General features: G+C 44.3%; 1 protein-coding gene across 1 annotated transcript in view; it reads right to left on the bottom strand.

Moving 5' to 3' along the window:
- The window catches only part of sema6bb (sema domain, transmembrane domain (TM), and cytoplasmic domain, (semaphorin) 6Bb), a gene marked incomplete at its 5' end in the record, with an annotated part of 59,468 nt that overhangs the window by 35,853 nt on the left and 11,058 nt on the right, over positions 1-12,557 (bottom strand). Inside the window, 5 exons of the mRNA XM_079158227.1 lie at positions 4,088-4,305; positions 5,103-5,191; positions 5,736-5,855; positions 6,315-6,405; positions 7,786-7,884. Of these exons, the coding sequence (XP_079014353.1) occupies positions 4,088-4,305; positions 5,103-5,191; positions 5,736-5,855; positions 6,315-6,405; positions 7,786-7,884 (617 nt within the window). The remainder of the gene's footprint in view (positions 1-4,087; positions 4,306-5,102; positions 5,192-5,735; positions 5,856-6,314; positions 6,406-7,785; positions 7,885-12,557) is intronic.

The following is a 12,557-nucleotide window of genomic DNA, read 5'->3' as shown; positions in this document are numbered from 1 at the left end:
GTGCTATTACTAGGCAACCACTGAAGACTTACAATTAGTATTCAGAAGCAAATTAATTAATTTCCAAAATGTCAAAACCTCTTGGAGGCATCAAAGATACTGTATATATTTTAATATAAAATTAAACATAATTATATAAATATAGACTCATAACTACGATCAAAACTGTATCACAAAGTTTCAAATTACAACCTTTCAAGACTTCGAGACTTTTTCTTTACACCTCTTGAACTTCTACCCTTTATCTTAATTTTGTAATATTATTCAGTCATCCTTTTTCTTTATTCTATTCTACCAGAAACCTTTTACCTGTTCTTTTTTTTTGGTATTCAAGCAACCCAATTTCTCCTACTTTCCCTCGGCCTTTTCACATCAGGTCCCTGTGGGGATTCTGTATTTTCCTTGTGACATGGCTCTGCTGTCAACTACACGTGGTGTTCCTTTCCCAGACCCATTTCTCGAGCTCTAGCTAGATACCTACCTATGTATCCCCTGCTTTCTCTACTTGTGCAGGCCTGGGGGGAGACTAGCTTGCATATCTGTGCATCCTCCCGAGTGTCACATCTCCTGGCACAGTAAACCTGTTCTCCTCCTGCTCCTTGTCCTCCTCATTTCTCCTCCACTGCCGTTTTTTCCCAGAGGGACATCCTGCTGTCTGACCCAGTCAGAAGGGATTCTTTACAGCCAAAGTCAAACACGGCCTCCCCCACTCAGGATGCACTAGATTTACTTTACTTTGCATGGGATGTTTTCCTTGCACTCCTGCATGGCTCCATTAAGCCTAATGAGCCCGCGACAGTCTGCTCCAGCATCAATAGACGTTTTCAGCTGCCAAAACAACAGCTAAGAAATAATGAGAAGTGTTTGTTTGTCAGTACCAGTCCAGTGCAGCATGATGTAAGCCATCCATTTGACATCTCGCCGCTTCTCCTCCGACATGTACTCACTTATTTGAGCTGCTAAATAAGGCAGAACGTAGTTTCTTTTCTCTTCTTCTCCCCAATGGTCTCATATTTGTATTCTCCCTCTTTCCAGTTTGCTGTTGCTCCCTACGCCTCCTTGACCTCCCGAGCATCAGGAGTGTGAGTGCAGGAGATGCCTAGTAGGAAATCCGAGCTCTTCTTTCATCCTTCTTGGAGAGGAAGGGCCTGGGGCTTCAGAGGTGGATGCACAAAGGAACTGACAACTGGTGGCGATTTTAGACTCTGGAAGTGGAGACTGAAGGATCCCACAAAAGCAACTTCATAACGTTTGAGGAGCTGGTATGTGGCTGTAAAATTATCCCTGGAGTATGTGGGCACAGAGGGAGATGAGTAACTTTAGAGTCCAGGGGACACTCCGGGAGGGCCCTGTTAAACCTTGAATTTCATCCAGTTATTCCTATACTACAGTCCTTTATATGCTGCCCAGGGCCAAATGGCAGGAGAGAATGGCTATTCCTCCACTCCCAGGTCCTGCTTCATGCTGTTTTCACTGCAAGCTGCCAGCCAGAGCAATTTGTCTGGCAAGCACTGAGCCAGTGTGCCGCAGTGGGCCACACAGGGCCAGTGGGAGTTTTACAGCTCACCTCACACATTCTCTCATTCTCTTTGTGATTATTTTCCTCCATCACGCGTCTCCTTATCCATCCATCTAAACCTTTCTCTCTCTCTTGGCTGGCAGTTATTTAAAATAGGACTCCGTGGCAGTTTACCCGAGCAGGGGTGTGTGTGTGTGTGTGTGTGTGTGTGTGTGTGTGTGTGTGTGTTCAGCTGGTTCTCCTCGGTGGCATGCCGCAAATGCCGTTATCTGGGAACCATTGTAAGTGTGTTTGTGCATGTGTGTGTTTGTGTATGAGAGTGGGAGTGTGTGTGCGAAGCATCCATCTGTCTCTGCGGGCAGTGGCTCTGTCTCGCAGCGTAGTCCTTCCAAACGCGCAGATAAGATGCAGCTGATGAAACAGTTTTAGATCTCAGGGAGAGCGAGGGATGCACGTGTTGTCCATTATTGACTTCGTCGTCCTTGAGTTCCACATCCATCTCTCCCCCTCTTGTTCGCCGCTTCCCTCTCAATTCTCCTCTCTGTATTCTCTCCTTTCGCATTTACTCCCTCATTTTATCTCTTTTTTCCTCCTCCCCTCTGTCTCTCCCATCCCTTACCGGGAGCCCACTGCTTTAAGACACTGTCCTGCAACTGGTATAGCACTTTATTCTTAAAATAATAGAGAGGGTATTATACTGGGACCACTGGCAGATGATTACTATGCTGCTGGCTGCGTTTAAGTGAGACACTGTATTGATTCCAGACCAGAGTCAAATAGCAGGCAAGTATTTCTGTATGTTTGCTTCAATGTCTTGCACTACCAGACTATCACGGCCATCAGGCAGTTTAAGGTGAATACTGAATGATGTTATATGATTCGAGCCACACAGACTGCAATATGCTGTAGCAATGCCTTATTTTAAAGTGTGCAGAGTATGTTTATCCCTGTGCAATGCAAAGGATACATGAAGGATGTCCCCCCCCTACAAACACACTACAATGTTCCTCTTAATAAGTCATTTAGTATTAGGATCACGTTTTTATGGCTCATGTTGGAAAATAGCAACAAAAAAAAGCAGCATTTCAATGACGCACAATAAGTAGATTACTCTAACTGTATCTGAAAAGAGACATAGGAATCAAGGAAACTGTTTTGGTTATTTGCACTTGCAGCAAGACGAATTATCTCATCCCAGTGAAAGAAAATGTAAGACTCAACACTCACTTCAGGACATTAGCGCTTCTCTAATCTAATGCATCAACAGGATCCGAGGTATCCTGTATGTGTAGCTCGCATAAATATTTTTGCACACTCCTTCCTTCTCTCTGTTGTTCAGTCTCTCTGGTTTGCTGTTTGTGTTGTCTTTGGCTGTGCAAATACCCACAGTCTTCAATAATCCCCCATTTACAACGCAGCATCCCTCCTCTCCTCTCCTCTCCTCTCACCTTTTTTCAATATAATCTTGTCTTTCAATAAATCACCCTTTTGTCCTCAATGGAAGCATTGCATGTGTCTTAAATTACTCGGTACCCCACCATCTTGACCTATGTACCTCCACACAGCTTCTTCCATTTCTCTGGAGCTTTGCTTGGCCCGTAGGAGGCCTTGCTCTTTCCAACTTCATAGGTGAAGGAACAAACTATGGTCGTCCACTAAATTTCCATGGTGAGCCGTGTGAGTGCTGCTTCACACTGGGTGTCTATCTCAATCTCCACGGGAAGTATGTCAAGAAGTGTTTCCACATCTGTGTGTTTCTTGAAAAAAAACACTCTTGGTTTGATTGAATCTTGTTTTCTCTTTCCAGAGAGGATTGGGGAATGAAATCCCTCCACTTTAGCCCTCAAAGTCTCACATATACACACATACACGCCAATAAGGCTCGTTTGAAGGCAGACAGGTTGATTATTGATCTGGAGTCGGGATTGCCAACCAGGATCTGCACTTGCTTTGGGGTACGTGAAAAGATTGGAGAGTCGTAATAAATAGTAGTGTCTGAGGAGTAGCAATTTGAAAAAAAGAGAAATTACAATTTGAATACAAAAATATATCCTGATAATAAAGGGACAGTTCACCTAAAACTAGTTTTGGAGATATCAGCTGCAGAGATGTCTGCCTTCTCTCAAATATAATTGGACTATGTGGCACTCGATAGCTAAAAGTAATAAATTAGATGTTTGAATATTTCGCTAAAATGAATGGATAAACAGTTAAAATAGGTCGATTAAAATAGTTGGCTAAAAGTAATGGACTGAAACTAAAGTTAGTTTGCTAAAAATAACGAATAAATGGTTAAAATAGTTAGCTTACAGTTGAAACAGCTTCAGTCATGGACAAATGGTCAAATATAGCTGAATGTAATGGATTAACTGTTCAAATAGTTAGCTAAAAGTAAAACAGTTAAAAAAAAGATGGTGGTGTTCAGGGTTTTGGACAGAAAAGTTGGGAAACACTGATTCAGATTTTTAATGTCTGTCCATGTGTGCACATTTTTGAGAGAGTGAGAAAGTCATGTTTGTGTGCTCTTTAGCTTGCTTACAAGTATATGTCAGCATGTGTGTGTTGTACCTGTTTGCCGGTGTGGAGAACACCCCCAGGATAATGTCCCTGCCGTGCATCCTGATGATGGGGCTGGTGGAGTGGAGCAGGTTAAAGTAGAAGTGGGAATCACCGGGAACGGAGCAGTTCAGACGGGCCTTCAGGAACGACGTCCACTGCTTCTCCAGGACGCGCTGGGATCCTCCCAGATCGCGTTTGCACACCCGCGCCACACGTGACACCACCGCCTGTGAGGGGGGTCGGGCACAGAGAGAAGCAGGTGTGGGCATAGAAAATTACAAAATACTTTTGCTACATACTGACAGGTGCATCTTAAAGCTCACATATAACGGCCTAACAATGATTAGCTGGGGAGCAAGCTTTGGGTTTCATCTTCTAAAAGGCATATTTAAAAAGTCTTTTCAACATCAGGTTGATCTCTAAAGATCAGATTTGCATGCTATTTGCAATACGGAAACCATCATCATTGTTTTATAAAAGGTAAATCTAATATAGATTATTCATAAAAATGTCATGCGCATCTTAAAATTGCTTCTTTGAACATCCTCATCCACACAACGGTGATGCTGTTTAAGTAACCATTTACTCTGCTCTCTGTAAGATGGAGACCTTGTGAAAGCACTTCTCCCCAAATGTGAATTGCTAATTCCTTAGAAAAGATCCTGATGCTGATATTTTTCATAAAGATGTATCCCCAGCTCTGGTAAGGGCAGAAAATATATCCAAAAAAAGGCTTTTCTCAGGTTAACATAGACATGAATTGTTTACTCAGACTGTGATTTGTTGGATTAGATATGCAGACAAACAAATACAAGGAGGAAAGGTCAGCGTGGCGGTGGGACATTCAAATAATAGCAGCAGAGAGATATTAGAGCGGCATCTGCTTTCATGGTGTTGCATTTTAATCGCACATCCTCTACAGTCCATTCAAACGACGCTGTGAATGGACAAGCGGCTCCTCCGTGTAAATGCTGAGAGTTCAGAGGGGAAGGAGGACATGTTTTCATCAGAATGACTTCTATACCTTCTCCAGGTAATTGAACTCCATGGCTATCTCTCTGAAGAAGAAGTAGATGTGAGGTCCCCACTCCACAGCGCTGACGAAATACGGCTCTACATTGTGCGAGGGAGAGAAAGAAGAAGGGGAAAAATGTCTGATGAAATATAGACGGACAATGAGAAAGCATACAGCAAACAGTGTCTCCATTTGCAAATGCATCATTCACTCCCACGACACAGAGGTAACATGAGGGCAGTGAGAAAGAGGCACAGGCCACGCTTAATTTCATTACATGGTGAAAGGGGATTTCACACCAAACAATAAGCGCATTATGACTCCCTGATGTTTCCGAGAACTCGGTTTCACGCTATGCATTTCGGCGCTATTACACCCGAGACCGGCTACAACCTGTGTGTCTGACGTCCTGTCTTCTTTTCCCGTCCCATTGTCATGGTTGGGTTTGACCGTGCTGTGGATCTTCTGTCAAGGAGCAGTACGTGTGTCAGCTTCGTGGCCAGCGGCCCAAACGCGGAGCTGTCAGGGTGCTGCTGACTCAGCCCTCCGCTACTGACACATGTATCGATCCGGCGTGCTGCTAAGTGATGAGGACACACACTGAAAAACACCGGCGCCTGACGCGCACACGTCTGTAGGTACCTCTGAACCACTTGGAGTCGTGCTTGACGGTGCGCAGAGCGAGACTGTCCCCAAGGCTACGGTAGATCACCGCATCGATGGCCAGGAAGTCTGTCACTGTGGCTGTAAACAGATTTCCCTCTGAAAAACACACACACACACACACAGAAACACTAGTGAGTAGGACAGCCTGCCAAAGCAACAGCATAACCACAAACAATGAAGCTGGCGCGAACGTTGCGTTTTTATGAAAGTCCTCCAGCATCATAAACATAACATGACTGACCAGTCAACAGTATAATTGCAGCAACCTAATTGCAACTTAGCAGCCCTCCCACGCCAGAAAAACCACATTTTTACTTTGAGCTAATATCAGATAATGGCGTGATGGCTTAGCAGTAATGGGTCCCTACAGTTTCAGCCACAGAGCACTGTTGATTATATTATAGTGGAGTGTTTAAATCTGATGAAGTAAACAAAGCTGATGAATGAAACTGAAAAACGGCTCCATTTTGTTGAGCTAGTCAATGACATTCAACAATGATATTGATCCACGTGCAGGCGAGGAAGTAACGACAAAAACAAAAAGGAGCGCCTTACCTGCAAACCGAGCTACATTTGCGTGTTTGGGGTCATAGGGGCATCTCGCCATACCACTGACCGTGTCTCCGACCATCTCCAGAGTGTCTCCCTGTTACAGCACACACACATATAGACACACACACACACAAACACAGATGGGCGCATCAATCAGCAAACTCCAAACAATATGAATGCATCTCCAGCAGCATTTATGAAAACAAGCCACAAAGAGAATGACAATTAGGGAGTGTTACCGTAAGTGCAAACTAATGATTCACTGGTGCCAATTAGCGAAAGCAGCAGCAACAACAAGAGTCACATTCTCATGCATAAATAAAACACACACACACATAAAATTATACATAAATACACTGTGAAATCTCTCTTTTGCATCTGTCTCTCTCTATAACACACACACACACATTTACAAACGCATACACTTAAAAGGAAGTCAAACGCAAACAATTTCAACAGCACAGTCTAATTCTCATTCACAGCTGAAAAGGTGTCATTTCATTAAAAACCAGCTATAAATAAAAGAGTAGCTCGCATCGCTAACTAGTCCCCAGAGAAACAGACAGCCTATCATGGAGAGACAGGTGTGTTATGCACTGTTGTAGAATGTGATTAGTGGCTGACAGATAATGGAGGTACATCTCAGTGTCCCATGTTTGAAACGTGAGCGACTGAAAATAACACTTATCTGAAGAAGCCTTTGATAGAGGAGGGATTTTTTTTCATCCTCTCTCTCTCTCTCTCTCGCTCTCTTTCTCCTTTTTTCAACTCAACTGCCTTCATCTGCTCATTTAATATTCCTGCAGAATGGAGTGAAATCAGCCGAATCGATGATTGATATTCATATGTAGTTTGAAATTGTTACTGTACTGGAGCGAGACAGGGAAGGGTTCTGGGAGGTGGAGAGCGTTTGGCTGCATGGCGGAGAATTCAGGTGAGCTGAATGGATACAAACCTTCAGACTACAACCGATATGTTTTGGAGTGGAGGAAACATTCAGAGGACTAATTGGTTGAATCACTCTTACATTTGTAGCTTGAACCCTGGTGTCGCTAATGCTCTGCCTCCAACTGGGGGGGGGGGGGGGGACTGCTTTGCCTTCTTAACCACTAGTAAAAGAAAGAAGTCTCTCCACCCTCCTCTTCCTCCTCTAACCTCCTTGTGTTCTTCTTGATTATCCGCCTCAGACTCTCATCGGTAACAAGCTCGGCAGACCGCAGAGCTAAACCACCGACAAATAACAATTGTTGTATCTCAGGGAAACAAGGCGCTGGAACTGCCAGACAACCAGGATAAATAAGTCCCGGGGAGGAAGTCAACACCGCCTCGGTAGCGGAACAAGCAGCTCTAATCAAGCTGTAAATTTTCACCTGAACAGGCGCACTGATTGTGTTTCGGAAGCGAGGCCTCTGTTTAGGAAGAACGGATAAGGCATTTATCAGTGATGTCAGACCAGTCATTATGACATACTTACAGTATAGTTGGCACATAGCGGGTTGAAGGCGTTGGTCCCGCACACAAACAGGCCTCCTTGTCTGCTGAGCAGCACCTTCATGAAATTACGGCATTCATCCTGCAGGAGAAGAGAGAAATAAAGAGAGCGGGAGCTTAATATGCAGGAGGGGTGAAAGTGAATAGAATAAAGGCAAAATGATGGAGTGAATAGAGGAAAAACGGAGTTTATTTTTCAGAGTGATTATCCAAAACCGCTCGGTGAAATGAAGCTTCTCAGTTGCCTGACGTGTGGAATTATCACACCATTAACGCTGTCAATCATATTGATACAGTCTGAACGTAGCCTGCAGAGACTTCAACTGTCTACCCTCTTCACACATGCAAACACGCAGAACGCGGTACACACGCTGCTGATTGACAGACGGTAATCCAAACCAGCCTTCAACCAGGGGTTTTTTTCAAACAAGCAGCAGATTTAAGGCTAATTTCTCCACCGTGAGGCGTCCAACTACACGAAGCCTGCTTAATGACTAAACACACCAAAGTCACAGTTTCATTCTTCCTCGCTTTTTCTTTGAAATGAGAAGTCGTGTAAGCACCATACGACTTAATAGCCGTTTTAGCCCCAGAGTGCCAAAAAGTAATAAATGTTGGTATAGAGGGAAACTGGGAAAAATGACTTTCAAGTTAAGCTGCTGCCTCGACAAAAGTACAGCCAGTGTGTTTATGGTAGAAATGATTAACACATGTAACCTCTGATGAACACTTTACACTGCTGTTAAGATCACACAATACAGGAAATACAGCACTATACTTTGAACAAACAGTTTAGACTTCAGTGCTCGCTTGCAAACTAGTCTTCACACACTCGATTGCAACATGTGTATGCCTATATATCTGATTGAGATATAATTTAGATGCAAAGTAGGAAAAATGAATTTGACTTTTTTTAAAAAGGAAAAGAAAGATACTTACCCTTTGTTTATAAAAACTTTGCTACAAGTTGTGAGCAGTTCAATTACATAGTATTTCTTTCCTCTCAGGTTGATTGATTTGTAGAATTGTACAGCTGTGTGTTACTTTTAGCATCTTGTGACCCCTTACATTTATTTCAGGACTATTTGTGTGGTCCTGATCCCCAGGTTGGGAAGCACAAATGCTTTACCACCAAAAAGTAACATGATAATGAACAAACAAAGAATCCATCAACAGGGAATCTGCAGGAATTGCCATGACCTTTGACTTTAAAAAGCCGAAAGTATACTGACAGCAGTTTGTCTCTGTGAGGCAGAGTCCTCCGTCCGTGTGTGTGTGTGTGTGGAGTGAGTGGCTTTGTACAGTACAGTACTGTAGATCACTGGTGGACAGCAGCCAGCAACCCCCTCCCCAAACTACAAGTGTCCCAGCCAGGGTGGCACCAGCTCTGCCACACAGACACACACACACACCCACACACACACACTCACACACACACATACACGCACACTCACACACACACACACCAGATGGGATCTACTTCAAGACCACCACTCACACTGATCTCATCGGAAAGAGAAGTAGAGCTGGAGCGGTGGTGGTGATAGCGGGTATGTGACATGACAGTGTGTACGTGTGTGTGTGTTTGTGTGTTTGGAAGAGATCAGAGGGGAAGCAGCGATATGAGAGACGAGTGAGTGTTATTCCAGATGCTCCACCCTCAACCCTCCTACCCCTCCACCATCTCACTTCACTCCCTGCTGGGTTCTCATTTTTCAATAGCAAAAAAAACAAAAAAAAAACAGGAAAGGAAAGGAAAGGAGGAAGTGTTTTCGTGTGAGTGTAAAGAGAGAGTGTGTGTGTGTGTGTAGGTGTGTGTGTGTGTATGTGTGTGTGTGTGTGTGTGTCGGGTTGCAGGGGCTGTGTCAAGTGTGAGGTGCAAATTTCTAATGGCGCAGCACCGTGTGACAAATTGCGGAGCGACGCTGACGGTATGTGTGTGTGCATGTGTTCATGTGTGTGTGCGTGTGTGTGTGTGTGTGTGTCTGTGTGTGTGTGTGTGTGTGTGTGTGTGTGTGTGTGTGGTGTGTGTGTGTGGAATCACAGCACAGCATTTGCATGCTGTTGCATTCTGTCAGCTTGGTCAGAGCTGTAATCACAAAGCCAGATGAAGCACTCTTAATAACAACCCAGTCCAACTGCCTCTCAGAGAGGGCAGTAAACACACTGGCCGTGCTTGTACACAGAAAATGAAACGTTTCATGACAGGAAAAAACATTTCAACTATTGAGTTTTGATTTCCAGTGGCACTTTACAGACATCCACAAAATGTATCCCCTGCTGCATACATGCTTTTCATTAACCCTTATTCATCTATTCAAGGAAGCAATCTGCCTCTTCCAGGTGTGGGTCTTTTTTTGTAATTCAAAGCCAGATTTAGTCAGCAGGATTAGGGTTTTTCTATGGTTTCCACATTTAAAAAAAATAAACCAATTACAAAGGATCAAGTACTGAATCACAGAATTAAACAATTATTTGTAAATCCAAATCTTGTAAGGTTCCCCTCCTTCTTCTCCCCTCTGCCTCCTTCCCTCTCGCTGCTCCCTCGCTCCCTGGGCAGACTCCAGACAAAACGCCACCTGTGCTGGCTGGCAAGCCTTCCCAGGACCCAGATGACTGCAGCCCTCCTCCTCCTCCTCTTCCTCAACCTCCACCCGCCCCCCGCTCCTCTTACTGACAGCGGCAGAGCTGCTCTGAAAAATTAATCTGCAGCACAGATGAATTACACAGGAGCACGCGCCCCGAGTGTGAGTATGGACGTATTTGTGAATGAAGGGAAGGTTTGGAGAGAAGTGAAACCATAGGAGGAGATGGCTCACAAGTGTGTGTGCAGTATATGTGCCTGTGAGCAAGTTTGCCTCCATGAATCTGCTTCTTTTTTTTTGTTAACTAGACGCTACGCAGGCAGCAGGTTTTTAATCAGTCTCTTGCTCTTAAGGTAGAGGTTTTCCAGCCTCTACTCTGCAGATGTGGACCGAGCTGAGTGCACGCGTCGCCTCTTGGGTTCTCGGCAAAGCCAGAGATATTTTCCATGGACACGCAGAAATATAAATGCAAGCGATCACACAGACACAGTGAGAGGATTCGGCAACAAGTTCTCTGTTGCTACAACACACATCTGCTCAAAACAACCTGCAGCAGTCAGACACCATTAAAACTGAGGAGGCTCCACATTCTACATCTGCTTTTTATCTATTGTCCGGAACTTAACCCTTCAGTCTGAGACGATAAACAAACGTTTTCATTCGGCCTTAGCCTGGGTTCACTGTTTGCCCTAATGATGCGGCTTCATCCAAAAACCTTAAACCAACACGGGGTTTTTACCTCCGGCTACAATCAGCATTCCCCTGTTTGGTCTAACCAAAATACAAAACAGGTGCATACGCCGTAAAATCTTCTGCTCATTCTCCTGTTTTAAGAGCAACCACGGCATGTTTCATACTCTCATAAAATATTTAAATTTATCATGATGACCTGTTTTAGTAATGATCGTACGATAGGAGCCATCTAAGGCAGTACATCAGGGGCTCGTATTTAGCAAGCTGCTCTTCTAAATCTCCAAAGTTTCCATTACATGCCTGGCTAGTCCCCTGATGTTAGCGACCAGGGAGAAGAGAGCATTGCTCTGCCAAGAGCCGCCATCAAGCACAGAACACTCCCACACACTCACTCTCACACACACACACACACACACACATCTACTGTATACACAATACACACTCACAAAGGGTTTGGCGAGCACTCGTCTTCACTCATTAACAACAGGCTCGTCATTCCCAGAAAAATCCCTGACTCACAATTTTGACTGAAAACAGAGTGACTCTCCATGACGGGAAGCGGGAGAGTAGTGTACGTTTTGTGCGCATGTAGGCGGAGGATAAATTAACAGCGGCACCAAATCCGCAGCAATGTGCTGTTCTGAGTGCTGCGTTCTTACTCAGCATGTTAAAGCTAATCCGCATCCCTCAGCGACCCTTCTTCTCAGTTTGATGGTAATTCTGACTGAACACACCACAGGCCACAAACAAACATCAGACACCAGTGGGAGGGAAAGTGAAATAATAGACACATGAGGACGCAATAATGAGAAGGAGAGGGGTGAAGGAAGAGGAGACAGACAGGAGGAAACAGAGGAAACCAGAGTTTTTCCAGGCCAGTCAGCCATGTGGCAGCCTCAGCGGTGGAGCCGACCTGCAGCAAGACCTGCAGATCGTGGGGTCGGCTGAGCTCCGCTCCCTGGTGGAAACATACACATTCACACGCACACACACACACACACACACACACACACACGCCACTCAATCCTTGACCACAACACTTAACCCCAATCACCCCTGAACAGCTCTCTGTTTGACAACCTGCTGAGAAAAAGGTGGCTAATGTGTCACAATGTGATTAATGCATGTCATGATGAATGGTTGCTTGTAAAAATCAAATAGATTGGCCCCATTGTCATCCGTACTAGTTATTTCAGTCGGTATCGGCCTTGAATTTAAATGTCCCAGGTGTGGGGCAGCTTTGATTAAAAAAAAACAACAATAACTTAATTTATGAAATCAGCACAAATAATTAATAACAGATATTGTCTAGAATCTAAAAGGCACAGAAAAAAGAGACTTTATTCATATGAAGCAAAAGAAAAACAACACAACCACATGGAATGAAAGTGACTCATGTGGTGTTTCAAATTGATTAACTTGGGAGCCAAATAGGCTGTGAAACTGAATCTTCTGAGCGTCCAACCCCGTAAAGGCA

Source organism: Pholis gunnellus (genome assembly GCF_910591455.1).
Source record: "Pholis gunnellus genome assembly, chromosome: 4".
Classification (NCBI taxonomy): Eukaryota; Metazoa; Chordata; class Actinopteri; order Perciformes; family Pholidae; genus Pholis; species Pholis gunnellus.
Note: the sequence above shows the minus strand (reverse complement) of the source record. Positions and strands in the feature narration are given on the sequence as shown.